The 20188-nt window shown below is 36.9% G+C and overlaps 1 protein-coding gene across 1 annotated transcript in view; it reads right to left on the bottom strand.

Moving 5' to 3' along the window:
- Window positions 1-20188, bottom strand: part of NELL2 (neural EGFL like 2) — a 334186-nt gene that overhangs the window by 186169 nt on the left and 127829 nt on the right. Inside the window, exon 9 of the mRNA XM_063446945.1 lies at window positions 14753-14855. Coding sequence (XP_063303015.1) covers window positions 14753-14855 — 103 coding nt within the window. The remainder of the gene's footprint in view (window positions 1-14752; window positions 14856-20188) is intronic.

Raw genomic sequence — 20188 nt, forward strand, 5'->3', positions numbered from 1 at the left:
TACCGATTACAGTGTAATCACAGAGGCAGCATTTCAGACCTTTGGCAATAAAGAGATTTCCCTATCATGCTGAAAACAGCTGTCAGACCTGGTAAGGTTAAGGGTAATGGTAGGGCTGTGCTTAGGGTAGGTTTAGGGGTAAGGGTAGGGTTAGGCAGTGGCATACTAAAGGGGAATTGGGGGGGTGCAGTCCAACCCGGGTGCCATCAGTTAGGGGGGTGCCACCAGGGCTGGCCAAGCTTGGAGTTCAGTGAGCTGTGTGGCTGCACCGGGTGCCATAGCAGCAGGGCGCCGGGCAGCCGACACAGCTCGCACGCAGGGGCTGGGCGAGCTGTGTTTAGTAGATAGCTCCCTTATTTGGTGACTGTCTGTGACTGTGTGTGTGACTGTCTGCCTTTGTGTGTGTGTGTGTGACTCTGTGTGTGTGACTGCCTGTGATTGTGTGTGTGTGTGTGTGTGTGTGTGACTGTCTACCTGTGATTGTGAATGTGTGTGTGTGTGTGACTGTCTGTGACTGTGTGTGTATGTGTGACTGCCTACCTGTGATTGTGTGTGTGTGTGTGTGTGTGTGTGTGTGACTGTCTGTGACTCTGTGTGTATGTGTGACTGTCTGCCTGTGATTGTGTGTGTGTGTGTGTGTGTGTCTGCCTGTGATTGTGAATGTGTGTGTGTGTGTGACTGTCTGTGTCTGCCTGTGTGACTGTCTGCCTGTGACTGCGTGTTTGACTGTCTGCCTGTAACTGTGTGTGAGTGACAGTCTGTGGGACTGTGTGCATCTTACTGTGTCTGACTGTCTTCGTCCTGCAGTGAGATGACAGCGGGATATGGTGTCATTGCGGCCTCGGCGTCATTACAGGGTGTGCGAGGGACCTGTGAAGGAAGAGCACAGAGATCCCAGCAGCAACCAATGACCACCAGGGACTGAGGATCCACTCCAGCCCTTCTATAGCAAGGTAGGGAGACTGGGTGGACCTCTTAATTATTAAATGTGTGTATGTATGTACTGTTTGCATGTGTATGTGATTGTATGTATGTGATTGTATGTGTGTGGGTCTGTGATTGTGTTTGTGTATATCTGTGATTATGTGTGTAATTGTGTGTATCTCTGCGTATGTGTTTAGTAGATAGCTCCCTTATTTGGTGTCCTTAAATATTGCAATCCCACATAAGGATAACAAGGGATTTATCAACTAAACAACTGAAAATAAGAAAAGGGTGTTGTTTTAATCCTTTAGCTGTTTAGTAGATCATTCACTGAATTGGTGCCCGTATGTGAGATTTCCACATTTGAAGATACCAAATGAGGGTGCTGTTTAGCAGATAGCTCCTTATTTGGTGTCCTTAAATATGGCAAGCCCACATAAGGATAGCAAATAGAGGAGTTATCTGCTAAACAAAGATTGAAATTAAGAGGTGTCAGCCAGCCCACAACAAGAAATGTAGGTGGATAATGTGAATTATTTGCAAATGTGTTGTCAGATGCCAGAATGCAGAGCACAGTGTATCTGTGTGTGTGTGTGTGTATGTATCTGCATGTGTGTATGTCTGTGTATGTGTATATGTGCATACATCTCAAAATCTCGCCAACACTACACACAAATACACTCATGCATTTCAACCTCAACACTACATACAAACCCCACCATTATATATAACCACATCACTGCATTCAAATACCACACAACACACAAATGCATTCTTGCATTCAAATGCCAACACTACATACAAACACACCCCTACATTCACTCACATATACTCCATACAAAAACATGCATACATTCACACACAAACACTGCTCAGTGCTAAATACATTAAAAACATTTTTGGTTGTTTTTTACATTTAGAAGTTGGGGGGTGCCAAAAATAGGACCCGCCCCGGGTGCCAAATGCTCTAAGTACGCCCCTGAGGTAAGGTAAGGATTAATGCTTGGTTAAGGTTAATACTGCTTTAGGATTAGGGCTAGGGGTAACGTTAGGGTAGGGCAGGTATATGTTAGAGTTATAGCCCTATTCAGGGTTAAGTATGTAGGGGTTTATAAAACACCCCTTCATGTCTCATTAGAGATGTTCACACTTTGTCTGATACCAGCAAAGTGTATTGTATGTGTAGAAGCCCTATAAAGGGTTAAATGTTAAAGGGTTTATAAAACACCCCTTCCTGTCTCATTGGAGATTCTTGGCTGATATCAGCATATCTAATGGCTAGTGTAGGACTCACCTATTGAGGCTTACCTTGACGTGGCTGGTGAGCTTATATATTCAAATGGCCATTGGAATAAAACTAAACATTTTGTTTAAATGTACATAGGGATTTAGGCCAGAGCGCAGGTAACATTCTCTTTGTTTTTACAATGTATTTTAAGCTGTTGGATACTAAGCTACTGCTGCTGTAAGCACGGTGCTTTATCTTTGTGTTTGTATATGTTAGAGTTAGTATAAGTATTGAAGTAGGGTTGCTGTTGCATTAGCATTAATTATCAAAAGAATATTTAGATCCTAGCGATATGGGGCATTGAACATCCAGGACTGATACGTGAATTTATTTTGAGTTATTTTTCTTTAGGTGCACTTGATGTGTAAAAATTATTATAAGCAATTCTGACTGTAACACGTACTCTGAACTGTTTATTGTTCATTGAAGATGTCCCTCCCTTTTTCCTTTCTGTATCCCCAATTTACCTTTTTTCTGAAAATAAAAATCATATATTTGAAAAAAAAAATTCTTATAACCAAAAATTATTAGAAATATAAATAAATAAATAAATAAAAATATATATATATGGGAGCACTTTAAAAGAAACCCTTACATTACGATGGAACAAACACAAACACACAAAGTGCAAATTCTACGTTTAGTTTTCGTTCAGTACTTGAACAATTGCCTCTGTCCTTAAGAGGTTAAAACTTCCCAAAATATTGTAAAACTTAAACATACAGGTACAAATAACTTTAAAACAGTCTGGTTAGGAGAATTAGTACAATATTTTGTAGGAAATGTGAATATATTTAAGTAAATGTTTGAAGAACTGGATAGATCAAGACATGACTAAACACATAGCTAAGGGATGTTTTCAACAATCATCCTCATATTATCTTCTTCACACTAAGAGCCAAAGTCTTGCGTTATGCAGATATCATTTAATTGACAAATCCTTTGTTTGAGACTTCAAAATCAATCTTTGGCAATGCCCAAAAGCAGGGGCTCAGTAATAAACGCAGGTCAGTAATGAAATAATCCCTTCGACATGAACACTCAAAGGAAATGCAATAATCATATTGGGCCCTGTTCAGATAACCACCCACGGCATCTCTCTTAGATTAAAGAGAACACAGGACTTTAATTTGCGCAACAATTATGAATTATTAAGAAGAGCAGAATATTTACAAAGGAGTATTACCTGGGCTTATGATCTTTGAATTAGATATTTTATTTACATTGCTTTATGAGATCTCTTTTATTTCCATCTCCTGCATTGGAAATCTACTGCAACGGAACTCAAAATTTAACCCCTTCATGACTGCTGTCTTGACAAGATGGTCATAATATAAGGGGATTTGGCATAAAGGGCATCGAATGTATAATAACTGGTCATACAAGTAGCATGCACACAACACCCACTAAAAATAAATGTTAAAAAGAAAAAAATGCATTCAGCTGAATATGGGATGAGTGGGAAACAGAGCTGACAGAGCAGTTGAGACAGACTTTGCATTTCTTTAAAAATGAAATCAATTTCCGTACAAAGGAATATATTTGTCATGCTGGCATACTCTATCTGCTTTGAAACTATTGTCTTTCTTTCCTCCATCTGTGACTCCGAACTGAGACAAAGTTAAATACTCTGTGCTTGTTCAGTCTTAGTCGGATTTTCTGAAACTGATTGAAAGCTTGAGAGCTTTTTTTTTTGTAATTCAAGTGCTCTAGACTTTTCTGGACATTAACAGACTGTGTAATAACTATTTAACCATAATGAAAGATTTACCCTGGTTTCATCTATCTATCTATCTATATATCTATCTATCTATCTATCTATCTACACATCTATTCATCACGCTATCTATCAATCTATCTATCTATTCATCAAGCTATCTATCAATCAATCTATTTATTCATCTATCTATCTAATAACTATTTACGCATCTATCAATCTATCTATCAATCTATCTATTCATCAAGCTATCTATCTAACAACTATTTACGCATCTATCAATCAATCGATCTATCTGGGTATCTATTATTATTATTTTATTATTTATATAGAGCCAGCAAATTCCGTAGCGTTGTACAATGGGTGGACTAACAGACACGTAATTGTAACCAGGAAATTGAGCCACTCATTCATTATAGAATGCAGCGATGCAATCTGGGAACACGTAAGACCACTGAGAAGGGGGCAATCTGGGAACACGTAAGACCACTGAGAAGGGGATTGCAGTAGTCAAGATGAGAAAGAACAACAGCATGGACCAGCACCTTAGCTGCGTCTGGTGTTAAATAAGGGCGAATGCGAGCTATGTTTTTTAGATGGAAGCGGCACAATTTGACGATTGACTGGACATAAGGGGTGAAGGAGTTTACCAAGGCAGGCAGTATAGATAGAGAACAGTAGGGGACCAAGGACAGAACCTTGGGGAATGCCAACAGAGAGGGGTTGGGGAGAAGAGGCAGCGCCAGAGAAAGAAACACTGAAAAAGCATTGGGAGAGGTAGGAGGAGTACTAGGAGAGAGCAGTATCCCGTAGAACAAGATTACGTAGAACGTAGAACGGAGAATGAGAAGAAGCTGTTGATGATCAACCGTGTCAAAGGCAGTAGAAAGATCAAGGAGAATTAGGATAGAGTAATGGCCGCGAGATTTAGCAGCGATTAAATTGTTGGATACTTTGTTCACAGCTGTTTATCTATCTATCTATCTATCTACATCTTTGTATGTATGTATCTATTTATCTATCTATCTATCTATCTATATTATTATTATCTTAATATCTCATCTGATATCCTTGCTTTTTATTTATATTTTCCTATAATAAATTGTATTGTGTTTATAAAAAATAACAGCCATACCAGTGCTTAGACCGAAGTAAGCACATTGTATAATTACTGAGCAAACTGTGAGGACTAAAATGACCTGACTGACAGATCTCTCCTCCAGGGACTCTCACACTTCAGTAAGCATCCACTGTAGCAGGTAGTGCTTCAGGCAACAGATGCAGTCCCAGGAGTGGAAGGAGTGGTACGAGAATCATAAAGTAACATTCACCTTTTTTTTTTCCTTAGTAAAGAATAAAACATCTAATACAAGCTTTAATAGACTCGGGTTCACGGAGCAAAAAAAGGGTTTATTATATTCTGTTAGAATAAATAAAAAATTGAAGAATTATAAATAGGTTGCCAAAATATCAATATTGAAACATATACAATCGTGCACTGATTATTTTCAGCACTAACAGGCTGCATTGTGTGTCAGGTGATGTTTAGAAGTGTGTCAAAGAATCATTTCTCTACGGTTAATTCTTTCAACTACGTCTACAAATTGTAGTGATTTGAAATCCAGATTATGAAATCCAGGATTACAAAAACAAGCTGTGACTACAACTGAGTGAGAAAACATTTCCAAATCACATATAGTTGACTACACTTAGTCATTTAGATTTTAGTTTTCCACAATTCAGAGGTAAATAAATCTCTCTAGGCTTATTTTGATGCCTTTTGTTGAAAATCGCTCATAAGGAATTGTTAAAACCAACAGCCGTCAGATGGTTGCGGCTAAAATATATTTTCTTTGGTTCATACCTGCATTTAATATCTGTACAGGCTTACATCCACCTCCACTGATACTGACAACTGATAAGAATGTATTAGTAAATTAGCAGATTATTGTAAATGAGACATACATAATTTGTTACGCTATCAACTACTTGCTCCTTCTTCAAACCCTCCACAACCTTGGGTTCCATGACTCCGTACTTCCCTGGATCTAATACAATGTTCATTCAGTGTCACCTCTGGTGCCATGTCCTCCCCACTACCCATCTGATTTGGAGTACTCCAAGGATGTAGAGTATTCTGTCCCTGGTCCCCTTTTTACTTAAGTTCTCTACCTAGGTTTCTTCTCTTGATAACCTCAGTAGCTCCTTAGGATTTCAGAAACATTTATATGCTGATGACACTCATGTTTACCTTTCCATATCTGATCTTATTCTTGATCCTCCTGGAATGGATTGCTAAGTAACTGCAAGTTTTCAGTTTTGTTTTTGTAAACTCAATCTTCCTACAACTGAATGTCTCTTCCTTACCCCTTCAAATATTCTATCTCTAACTATGTCTCTCCAAGACAATGGAGCATCCTCTAATCTAGCTCCCCAAGGTTGCTGTACTTACAATTCAGAGCTCACATTTTGTACCCACATCTTCCAGCTCTCCTCCTCTCTGACATGTTGTTCTTCCTTTTGTCTTCCTTTAGCCCTCTTACCATTTTAACGAGTACAGGATTGTCTCTAAATCGTGGCAATAAACATGGTAAGCATCTTTCATAGAGTTAGGGTATTCAAACAACCAGATAACCAGCTTCTGATGGCCTACAATCCCCATGTATCTGTCGCAGGTCCTTACTATGCTTTAAGGTTGGAAATATTTATGGTAGCTGCAGTAAATGTATTTTATTAACCCCCATTATTAAACATACAAAGATCTAGATTGCCAGATGTTGTGACTATGTTTTTCTAAACAAATAAAGTTTGTAAAAAATAAAATCAGTAAATTATGAATAAGTGATTTGAAGATCTAATGCATAGGATATTTTTGTGGTCTGTGGTCAGAATTTTGGTTATCAGTGGGCGATGTCAATAAGAGCTTTATGTTTATAGTAGATTGTTTTATTTATCACGATGACCCGCACCTTGTTCAGACATATGACTTTCAGCATACGTGGCTATGAAGATGTAAAAGCATGTGTAAATAATTAATTAAACGTGTAAAGCTGAAGTATAAAGAAATGTGTGTGCCAAATTGTTCTCTATACGAAGGCAGAATTCTGTCTGAGCTACTGTAACTAAATAATTCATGTTAAAGTGATCTTGCCAGTGTGACATTCATTCCACTTGCCTTTTTATTGCATTGTCATACTTTACAGCGTTTTGATTTTTGGGTTTGTTTGTATTTTATTAAATTAGAAATTGTGGAGAAGTAAGAGAAAAAAAATCCCCACCTCATTTTCTAATTTGGCCATATCAGCCTAATATTATTAAACCCCTTCTAAATTTCTAATTCACAGATATTTAATAAATACTTTAAATTTGACTGAATAATATGGGTAATGTAGTTTAAAAAAAAAAAAAAAAAAAAGAGTTAGACATCACCAATCTACATCATTAGTGTTGAAAACGTCTGTATTACAGAGTGCAGTTTGCACCTCTCCCTGTCACAGGTGCCTCATTCCAGGGCCCTATTTAGCTGTGTACTGCAGAGAGCCCCAGATGGAAATTTCCCCCAAGTAAGTGGGTCAATTAGGCTTTTACAGAAGGACCTGCCAAGAATGGGGTACGTTGACGTTATGGCAGGCGTATGCAATGTTTGAACTTATACTGTAACTAAACCCATATTATTTTTGCCTAGATTAGGTGTTTTTTTTTTTTTTTTTAAACTAATTAAAATATTTTTATAAAAATCGGTGAGCTGCTTACTGGATGAGTGAGTATGCTGGATCTTGTGTATTGCACTACAGAGTAATGTTAAAATTAAATATTAGGATGTAGCATTTAGAAATTAGGATTAATTTTCTGATTATCTGTGCAAGTAGTGAAATTGACAGATTGTCACCTTTAGCTATTAGATTATCCATAAATTATAGATCACAACATGCATATCCTAGAATCAGTAAGCCTAGTGAGACTAAGTCTCTTTCACCTCCTCTTCCACTGCCAAAAATAACACACGACTGCAACTCCCATCATGATCACCAGGCATTGGTGGAGCATGACGATATCTGGAAACCATTTAAATTCAGTGGCAGCTTATAGTTTACTGAAATACAAATAACATCATTGCATGATTTAATTCTGGAGTGAAAATATATAAATTCAAACTCTCTTGGCCAGCTTGCAATTTTAGGGACTGATCCATGGAACTTGGAATTGTAAAGAAAAAAGACAAGAGAATTGTAAACTTTGCAAACTCAGAAATAGATGAGCTGAAAAAACAGCTCAACTGGAACAGGCAATCAATCTGGCTATTTTGGTAAAAATGTGAAGTGTCTATTTCCTCCAATTCATTGTTTATTGGATAATCCAAAGGGGAGGAGTGGAGTAGGTGGCAATAATGATGGCTAAATGCTTAATATAAAAGAAAATAACGAACAAGTTGTAAGGGATTTACTAAAAGATACAATCTTTTATTGAACTGTCAGTTGAAAACACAAGTTACATTGTCAGAAATATTGACTTATCTATTCAAAAAAATACCTGCCAGCTGTTTGTAAGTACGGCTTTTATATAATAGTTCAACTAGGTCACTGTGCACTTGAACAGCATTAGGGCATATTAGCTAACAGCAAAAACAAAAAAAAATATATGTTGAAAACCGACCATTAGGAGTCTGTTCAGACTGGTGTACCTGGGGAACACTCAGAACATGGTAGTGAGTAACTGGAAGTCTTGGATGCACAATATACTCATAGCATCAATTATAACATAGACCATGAAAAGGTACAATCCATTAATACAAAATGTTTTCTGAGTATGTTCAAGACAACACAATTTCTTTTTGAATTTTTACTTTAGAAATATGGGTCTCGAACAACAAAATATGTCAACATTTGAAATGTACAAAGTCATTTTAGGGGTGTTAATGGGGGGGCAAAGTCTGTTCAGAGAGATTTAAGGTGACTATTAACAATGTATGCAACTAAAATGTAATTTAGAACAAAAATAAAGTATCTTATTTACACAGACTGATTTCTAAACACATTTATTAGAGTTTAGAATCACATTACTGGGAGTATTATTGCTGTGGGGCTCTGAGACACCAACAATATGGAACTTCTGTAAAAGAGGGACATTAGAATAGAAAAGAGGTAAAGGGGATTTAAGTCCAAAATAGGGGCTGTCCCTCCTAAATACTTGGGAAATATGCAACAAGGGGTTAAACCTATAAAAAATAGTGTACTGACACTTTTACAAGTATTACAAGTATCTACAACAAATATGTAACTTTGGATTCTCACTGAAAGAGGAAAAGGTTAAAATAGGTGAAGATTATTTTTTTAATATTAGCAAATAGAAAACTCAAATGTATTTAACCCCTTCAGCGAAGTCTCCCGAGTATAATAGTACCCCCCAGTCCCACAGTGAAAGTTACAGGGTCAATTACAAGGCTTGACATTGAAATTTGCCAGACTAGTTATGCTGTCTTTGAGACCGTATGGTAGCCTGGGAATGAGAATTACCCCCATGATGGCATACCATTTGCAAAAGAAGACAACCCAAGGTTTTGCAAGTGGGGAATGTTCAGTCTTTTTCAGTAGCCACTTAGTCACAAACACTGGCCAATGTTAGCGTTCATAATTGCTTTTTGCATTATTAACACACAAACAAATATAAATGCTAACTTGGGCATAAAAACCCAAGGGCAGAGTATAGAATATTTGATAACCTACTAACCGCAACATCTGGGGAAAGGGATTTAGGAGTAATTATTTCTGATGGCAGACAATGTAATAGAGCAGCAGGAAATGCTAGCAGAATGCTTGGTTGTATAGGGAGAGGTATTAGCAGTAGAAAGAGGGAAGTGCTCATGCCATTGTACAGAACACTGGTGAGACCTCACTTGGAGTATTGTATGCAGTACTGGAGACCGTATCTTCAGAAGGATATTGATACTTTGGAAATAGTTCAGAGAAGGGCTACTAAACTGGTTCATGGATTACAGGATAAAACTCACCAGGGAAGGTTTGAGGATCTAAAAATGTATAGCTTGGAGAAAAGACGAGACAGGGGGGATATGATAGAAACATGTAAATACATAAAGGGAATCAACACAGTAAAGGAGGAGACTATATTTAAAAGAAGAGACACTACCACAACAAGAGGACACACTTAGAGGGGCAAATGTTTAAAAATTATATCAGTGTTACTTTACTGAGAGGGTAGTGGATGCATGGAATAGCTTTCCAGCTAAGGTGTTAGAGGTTAACACAGTGAGGGAGTTTAAGCATGCTTGGCATAGGCATAAAGCTCTCCTAGCTATAAGATAAGGCCAGGGACTAATTAAAAGTATTTAGAAAATTGGGCAGACTAGATGGGCCAAATGGTTCGTATCTGTCATCTCATTCTATGTTTCTATGCTAACTTTGGCCAGTGTTTGTAACTAAGTGGCTACTGAAAAAGACTGGACATATCCCATATTGAATATCCTGAGTTGTCTACTGAAACAGTGCTACTTGTACTTTTAGCCCTATAACTTGCAAAACATACTAAGAACATGTTAACATTGGGTATTTCTAAAGTCAGGAAAAAATTTAGAAACTATTTAGCATGGGTGTTTTTTGGCGGTTGTAGATGCGCAACAGATTTTGCGGGTCAAAGTTTGAAAAAGTGTGTTTTTTTAGATTTTTTTCATCATATTTTATAAAAAAAATTATAGTAAATTATATGATATGATGAAAATAATGGTATCTTAAGAAAGACCATTTAATGGTGAGAAAAACTGCATATAATATGTGTGGGTACAGTAAATGAGTAAGAGGAAAATTACAGCTAAACACAAACTCAGCAGAAATGTAAAAACAGCCCTGGTCCTTAACGGTAAGACAATTGAAAAACAGTCTGGTCACTAAGGGGCTAAAGTTTAAAAATAATAATAGATATAAACTTTCAGAGAAAATCCCAAGTGCTTGATAAAAAAATGCAAGTTAAGTAAACATTGTTTTTTAGCACCTTTACTACAAACTCATTTATATACAAACAAAAAAAGGATTACCTCCTGCCTACTTGGTACCATCAGTCGCTCCATTGCATACAGTACTCTATAGGATCAAATGTACACGGCTGCATAAAATATAGCTAAAAAATTCCAGTAGCGAAAAAATTTGCTCCAATAAGGGAACAGTTTCACAAATTCTTATCTTCTCAAGTCATTCTTCATGAATTTGGTACAACTCTTACCTACTGGCATCAATTAGTGCTACTTGTACTTTTAGCCCTATAACTTGCAAAACATACTAAGAACATGTTAACATTGGGTATTTCTAAAGTCAGGAAAAAATTTAGAAACTATTTAGCATGGGTGTTTTTTGGCGGTTGTAGATGCGCAACAGATTTTGCGGGTCAAAGTTTGAAAAAGTGTGTTTTTTTAGATTTTTTTCATCATATTTTATAAAAAAAATTATAGTAAATTATATGATATGATGAAAATAATGGTATCTTAAGAAAGACCATTTAATGGTGAGAAAAACTGCATATAATATGTGTGGGTACAGTAAATGAGTAAGAGGAAAATTACAGCTAAACACAAACTCAGCAGAAATGTAAAAACAGCCCTGGTCCTTAACGGTAAGACAATTGAAAAACAGTCTGGTCACTAAGGGGCTAAAGTTTAAAAATAATAATAGATATAAACTTTCAGAGAAAATCCCAAGTGCTTGATAAAAAAATGCAAGTTAAGTAAACATTGTTTTTTAGCACCTTTACTACAAACTCATTTATATACAAAAAAAAAAAGGATTACCTCCTGCCTACTTGGTACCATCAGTCGCTCCATTGCATACAGTACTCTATAGGATCAAATGTACACGGCTGCATAAAATATAGCTAAAAAATTCCAGTAGCGAAAAAATTTGCTCCAATAAGGGAACAGTTTCACAAATTCTTATCTTCTCAAGTCATTCTTCATGAATTTGGTACAACTCTTACCTACTGGCATCAATTAGTGCTACTTGTACTTTTAGCCCTATAACTTGCAAAACATACTAAGAACATGTTAACATTGGGTATTTCTAAAGTCAGGAAAAAATTTAGAAACTATTTAGCATGGGTGTTTTTTGGCGGTTGTAGATGCGCAACAGATTTTGCGGGTCAAAGTTTGAAAAAGTGTGTTTTTTTAGATTTTTTTCATCATATTTTATAAAAAAAATTATAGTAAATTATATGATATGATGAAAATAATGGTATCTTAAGAAAGACCATTTAATGGTGAGAAAAACTGCATATAATATGTGTGGGTACAGTAAATGAGTAAGAGGAAAATTACAGCTAAACACAAACTCAGCAGAAATGTAAAAACAGCCCTGGTCCTTAACGGTAAGACAATTGAAAAACAGTCTGGTCACTAAGGGGCTAAAGTTTAAAAATAATAATAGATATAAACTTTCAGAGAAAATCCCAAGTGCTTGATAAAAAAATGCAAGTTAAGTAAACATTGTTTTTTAGCACCTTTACTACAAACTCATTTATATACAAAAAAAAAAAGGATTACCTCCTGCCTACTTGGTACCATCAGTCGCTCCATTGCATACAGTACTCTATAGGATCAAATGTACACGGCTGCATAAAATATAGCTAAAAAATTCCAGTAGCGAAAAAATTTGCTCCAATAAGGGAACAGTTTCACAAATTCTTATCTTCTCAAGTCATTCTTCATGAATTTGGTACAACTCTTACCTACTGGCATCAATTAGTGCTTGGTACAAAATTGTAAAGATAATGATTTGAGCATGTATTCAATTGTCGAAGCAAGTGGTTCCAAAGCTATTCCTCAATGCCCACCAACTATCCAGGATTTATGTATTTCCCTGTTTTATTCCAATGGAGATGCTGACAGAAATTGGACTGCTAGTGGATCTGTGGACTAGTTTGGAAAACTCAGTTCTAAGCGGTTTGATCACCTGCTAAAATCTTCTAGCTAAGAATCACCTGCTATTTCTCGAAAGCTTTTAGCAAAAAGCTTGGGTGCTCTCCCAGTAGATCATAACCATAAATTGAATCTGTTTTTATATATGGGTGTTCCGCATAATTATTTGTTGCAAAGTGGATATTTATATATCCACACAAAATTTTCAGAAGATGGCAAACGATCTTATAAAATCATACTTTACATCCCCCAATATTTCTGAAAATGATGAATAAAAATATCTTGTAAATATATGCATTGGTTATATTTTACACAATGTACATTGGCTTATACATGGTGTCCAATATGGGGATATGTATCTCCAAGAGCTGTCTTATTGGGGTGGTATATTTTTATTCCAACTTTTCACTCCATAGCAACAAGACAAATGCTTAGTAGTATAGCAATGAACAATAATTAGCCTCGAGCGACTGAATGCAGTGCAGTACTACAGTGCTGGTAACATCGGTGTGTATATTACATTGTGTTAACCTGCTCGAGAGAAACATTCGCTCACAATACTCCTCAGTTATCTCCAAAAGCTCTTTCTTTTCCATGAGCTTTTTCCAGAGCAATTGGTACGGAGTCATTCATTTTTAAACTAGGCTAAAAAAAGAATATACCAGGGGAATGAATAATGTATTCGCTTTCCTTCTCAATAATGCCAGTTTGCATGGTTGTTAGACGATAATCTTTGTGGTTCTGTAACAATTTTATTTTAATTAGAGCACAGCATGGTTAATTCAGGTTCTGTTGATGTTCTTTATAATTATTATCATTATCACTATTATTGCTATTGTTACATTGTTTGTTCCCAAAGCCTGGGGAAGTACTAGACCACTGGCAAGCATATATCATAAGTAAAATGTACTATTCTTATAATATATCCATAACACAAATGTGTAGGCAGGAGCTGTTCCCTAAGGATTTCTGCATGGTACTGCAAAAACCTTAAAATCACTGCAGGCTTTTTAAGATTGCATCACTTATTTTTAAGATCTAGACCACTGGAACATGAATCTGATATATGATGCACTGCATTGAAACGAAACTCTGAGCCGAACACACAGACACATTGCAATTTGTATCAGAACAAGATTTGAGTTCTTGTAGACTGAACATTGCAAAGCACAAACAATAGACAGAGCCATGGAAGTATTATGTTGAAGAATTTTAAAAGACCCTTATTTAAAGATATTAATCAGCATATTGAGAGTGAAGTCAGATTCCTATATCAATATTTATCTACATTCTATTACTCATAATATCAATTTAGTTATTTAATTTGATGGATTCTATATGAACACTACAGTAAAAAAAAAAAAAAATATATATATATATATATATTAAAAATTAAAAGATCACATTAAATTAACCAAATCAAAATATGCATTACCCATTATACAATGGATATCCATTAAGAATATATCCTCTCATATACAATCGTCAAATATTCATAACTGAGCGCGCAAGGAAATTTGAATCTTTTTCAAATTAACCTTTTTTTTCCTCCAAAAATGTATAAAATGGGATTTGCTCCAAATTGCATTTCATAATTAAATAGCAAGGGCAATTTACATTTATAGCAAACTTAACTATATGTTACTAACATTACTTAGTGGACAGGGCAGAGCAGATTTAATTTTGTCTGTTCAGCAAAAGAATAATGAATGATCTCTTTCTATAAAAGGGTATGCATATTCATTGATCTGATTGTGTCCACACAGATTAAATACATTCCTTGCCGTTTGTTTTCTCTGAGAACAGAACTGCTTACAGTGCAATTTGTGTTTTTATTCAAATACCTTGCTGCACAGTAGCAATGACCTAAAAAGGAAGTAGAGTTTTAAGCAGAGACATGTATACTTACGTTGGCATTCTTTACAGCATTTTCCAGGAACGTAGGCAGGTGCTGCGTTGTCTGGGCAATTGATAACAGGGCAGATTTGCGTTTCGCACTGAACGGTTCCATTCTGTAAAGACAATGTAATCACGGTGTATTGAGATCACGGTCAGAGAGGTAAAGAATTAACTAAATCCTTTTCGCTACAAGCTATGCGACAAATGTTTCCTAGTAACAAGATAAAATTGCTGGAAATTGGGAAGTTTCCAGAGAACCGTGAGACCTTAAAGATATACATCTTGTAATTTGTAAAGAAACAAAAATCTTTAGTTAAGGAAAAGCAAGTCATATACAATTTTTTTTATCCCATAACCATTTGTTTATGAGTTAATGAAGGTGATATCTTTATCTGCACCAACTACAATTAAATGAATTCTTTAATGAGGATTTAAAGCACACCGGACAAAAAACACCAATAATGTAACCAGCTTTCAAACATTGGCACCTGAAAGAAACATTAGCGGCAGATGAAAAACCTTCCGCAGCCTCCACCAGTATCTTATTACTGTGTCTCTAACACATGAGCTGACAAGATCATAAGGGATGGAAAATGCACTATATGCATCATTTACGGAGGTATTTACTAAAGTGGGGATTATTCCGAATTCAGAGTGAAATGTTAAATATAAGGCCAAAAAAGCTGATACAAATTTTTTTTCCAAGTCACCTGTACTTCCACTTTTGGTAACTTTAATCTAAAATTTGAAATTCACTTTATCACTTCAGTAAATAACCCTGTTTTATTGTTTTATCACCTGTTAATTAACTGGGATTGAGCAGATGACACTCTGTCATATATGTATGTTTGCCTAAATGTTGTAATTTAGATTTCAATCTTTCACAATTCAAATGTTATAACCCTGACTGACTTGCTCTGTATATATCTAGTTTTCAAACACCTATAGCTTCCTTTTATTTTATTCAAGCACTCTTATTCAAGCACTCTTCAAGAGCAATATATTTAAGAGAAGCTGAAACTTAATGTGTAAACAGAAACAAATGGTTTCAATGATAACTTCATAAAGGCTTTTTATATAATAAACAACATAAAAACAGAATATAGGGGCATTACTTGACCACCGACTTTGTTGACTGCTTAAGCTCAGAGCTCCTCAGCAGTTACAAGGTCAACAGCACCTGCCTATTGCAATAAAGGCAAGAATCAGCTTCAGTTTCTGCTTCACCTAGGATATGACAATAACTAAAAAAAACACCTGCAGAGCACCTGACACACATCATTCAGTAGCCAGCATGTTCGCGGTTTGGGCCCTTTACACAAACATACGATCCCAAAAACTAATTTTGGGCTCAAAGCCCAGGCTTTTCTCTATCAAGAATGGCACTATACAGGGATGCCCTCTGCCACTCCTGCTATTTGCCATGACCCTGGAACTGCTTCTGCACACCATTCATACCCACCCTGGAATCTCTGGAGTGAACAAATCTCATTCCACCATTACAAAGTCTGCCTATGTAGATGACTTGCTATTACCCATAACTAATCTGCTCTACTCCATGCCTCACTTGACTTTGGCTCTCTGGGTAGAAGGTTAATACCGCTTGGCTATGCTTCTCAACCTCTTGGCTATGGACACAGCACTCATTGAGTTGTCCTACCCCATTATGTTCACCACATAATCCTTCAAGTACCTCTTGGTCAATATAACAGCTGACCCTAACAAGCTTTATGACCTAAATTACACGCCTTTAATCTGGTTGCTGTTCAGTGATTTGGATAACTGGGTGAATAAACCCATTTCATTGAAAGGGCATATCCACATTGGGAAAATTACTATATTCTCTAGGCTGCTCTTTTATTTCAATCCGTAACACTGTCAGTCACCATGAAAGATTTATCCCATCTCCAGTTGGCCATACACAAATTTACTTGGCAAAACAAAAAGCACAGGGAAGTTTGTGGGGTTTTACATCGACCAAAAATGGATGGAGGGAGTTGGAACTGCCTAATCTGTATCTTTATTACCTATCTGCCCAACTGGCTCAGGGGCCAGACTCACCCCCAGAGATTATTTTAGATATATACAACATTGCAACCTGGGATAGCATGAAAAAGCTGTCCAGAAACCTCTAACATCATTCAAAAATGTATGTACACACAAAATGCCCCAGGAAGGTTTCCTTTCCCAAATTTGCACATATCTATACAACCATTCAAAATAATGGGGTAACCTAAACTATGCAGATCTATGGAAGAGGGACCTGGGTATGGGGCACGAGGGAGATTTAAGAGGCTACTGCAAGGTCCTTGATCTGTGTTACTATGCTGGAGCAAACATTTAAAACATTCTTTCACTTGACACTTGGCAGAGGCTGGCATTGTGGCTGAGTCTCTCTTTCTTCCTTTCTCCTCTGCATCCTTTAACACATAACCCTGAATTTCAACCAGGACTGGGGAAGAGAACTTTTTCATGTCTTCTAGTGCATGCTCACCCACAGATTTTCCGTATGGTTCAACCTCTACAGTTTAACCTCTACAAGACATCTCAGACATGTTCCTACACAGACGCCAACAGCTTGATACGAGAAATCCCTTACCATAAGGATCCTAGATATGGCAAAACAAGTAGTTCCCCTATTTTGAAAAAAGGATAAAAACACCACCCCTCACAACAAAAATGGAGGAACATAGACAACTAGAAGAATTGATGCTCATGACTCAGGGACGAACTCAAACATACATAGACACATGGAATAGGAACCAGGAAAGAGGTTCAGCGCTGATAAGAAACAAGGAATATGACAAAAAGGCAGCACACCTTGAAAAAGGGGGAATCCCCTCTGAACCCCTTGAAATACATAGACACATGCATTGGTTGACAGTGGCTTTTAAGGAAGACTTTCAATGACCGCTGACTTATAGCTACTCGACAAGAATTTCAGCGGGGGGGGGGGGGGGGGGAGGGGGGAACACTAGAGGGCTGCATTGGATTTGGATAGGGTCCCAGGTCGCCAGGCTGGGGAGCACTCATAATTTTTAGAGGTCTGTGGTCTTTCTTTCTCATATTATTCTGTAGCACATACGCCCTCAAGATACATGCTGTTTATCTATCTCATATGATCCAAATCTTTGATTTAGCCCCTTGTAGTGAGAGGGGAGTTAGGTCCTTGGAGGATGGATCCACAATATAGGAAAGAGTTATTTGGAGGATGCTTGATACAAGAGATTGTATATGACATTGCTTGATGACCCTAACGCTGGAGACGGGACTCCAGCATTGTTCATAAAGAAAGTTTTATTATATTATGGTAAGTTTTTCAAGAATACTGATGGACCTTTATGTGTGACCAAAAATAATACCGCATATGGGAACCTGTGAGTCCTATTGTGTTTACTTTACTTCACTTGACAGAAAGCAAATAAAATATTCAATTCCAAAGGTAGTGTTGCACTCAGGGAACCCAACTGAGTCTGCTACCATGCCTGGAGTACCACGGAAGGGATCTGCAGTTCCTTGGAATTTTTCAAAATCAAATTCCAAAGGCTTGATGCCAAACCGTTAGTTCTCCTGATCCTGAATAAAACTCCTTGCTTTTTGCACTACTCTGTGAAGCCTTTGGAATTTGGTTCCAAATAAAATAAGGATAACATAACTTATCACTAGATGTGGTAGACATGTCCATTTGTGATACAATACTGGAAGGAGATCCAGTCTTAACATCTCATATGCTCCAGAGGCCCAACCCACTTGATCCCTGGGACTTCTTACTTTGTAAGCCTTTTGACGGACAAAACTCTCATGAGTGAATAATGCTGGGTGCTCATAGAGCCTTAGCGCAACTCTGGCTAAGAGATGAGAAATAGTGATGCATACAATTAAGGACAATTTCATAATTAATAAATTGGCAGAACATGTCCGCAACTCCCTTACAGCATTCCATAAACCATGGGCACTATGAGCAGACTTTGAGGGTGATGGCGTTCTTTGAGCGTATTGTTTGGAGCATTGTCCGCCTCCCTGAAGGTAGCTACTCTCTCTACAATACTTCCTTCTTACTACACCTTCATCTTATCTATACTTTCTTTTCTTTTCCCCCAACCTTTTCTCACCATCAGAAGAGTCACCGCTCACACACTCTATAAAATAGAACAGAAAAGATATCCAAGAATTTATATCACTGCAATGTTGACTATGACAAACTGGAATCTCTTTGGAAGATATACTTTCAGCAAGCATGTTTGTTAAGGATTTTATTAAACATGCACCATTTCTTCTTCACGACCTTCCAGGTGGTGCGGTCTGCACCTAATGAGTAATTTTACCACTGTGGTACTCCTTTACATCATGTATGTTTTTTCTTTTGTATTAATCTCGTTTGAGCCGTCTGCCCGTGTTTATGTCTATATTAATTGAAAAATGCTGCTTGAACAACAGTACACCGATTGCGAATTGATATTTCATGTGCTGCTATAAATAAAGAACTGAAAAAACTACAAAAAAACTAAACCAGAATATAGAATTATTGAGCTCTATATAAATAACCTGGGTATTGTGTTTCCATATGATCAATAGTTAATCAGTTGGATGGATAGATAATGGATTCATAAATATTTGATTCCATCTATTTTTTTTAATCTTAAATAGTTATGTTGGAAAATACAGCAGTGTTTGTCTTGCTAATCATAGATTAACTGCCTCGGGTGTTTCAGGTTATAGAATAGCATCCATCATGACATGGCACATTACATATTTTTAGAAATCCATAGAGAAACATACTTCTTTTATGCCATTCAAAGCTTGAGCTGACCCCTTATCCTTTAACCCCTTAAGGACACATGACGTGTGTGACACGTCATGATTCCCTTTTATTCCAGAAGTTTGGTCCTTAAGGGGTTAAAGAGATACTCCACTACCCAAGTTATTTTTTTTTTTTTTTTTTTAAATAAACATTTAGTAAATATACTCTAATGAAAACATGAATGCATTACATTATTAATTATTCATTTTTCATTGGAGGGTTTATCTAAAACAGCTTGCAAAAGCTGCAGATTTCTTGGCTGCAGCCTTTAAAAGTCTTCCGCATCTAACCCCGCCCAGACTTTCTTTGGCTGTCCAACCACAGACATTGCACAGTGCGAGTCCTTTACAAGCCAGGTGCTCTAATCAATTGCTGCCTCTTTGGTTTTGCTCCACCGAGCTAACCAAACCAGGAAGTAACCGAATTGGTTGTCTGATTGATAGCTGGGGGGGGGGGGGGGGAGGGAGGACAAAGTCAATTCATAAAAGTGGCGATTTCTATTGAAATCTGCACTTTTTGTAAAATGTAAAAAGAGAACGCACTCCTCTTCACACAAGCTGAAGTGCTTTAGGTGCTTGGAATGTCCCTTTAAGGAATTATACAGGTAATGCATTAAAACAAAATTTTAAAAATATAAAACTACAA

Source organism: Pelobates fuscus, chromosome 3 (genome assembly GCF_036172605.1).
Source record: "Pelobates fuscus isolate aPelFus1 chromosome 3, aPelFus1.pri, whole genome shotgun sequence".
In the NCBI taxonomy this organism is placed as follows: domain Eukaryota; kingdom Metazoa; phylum Chordata; class Amphibia; order Anura; family Pelobatidae; genus Pelobates; species Pelobates fuscus.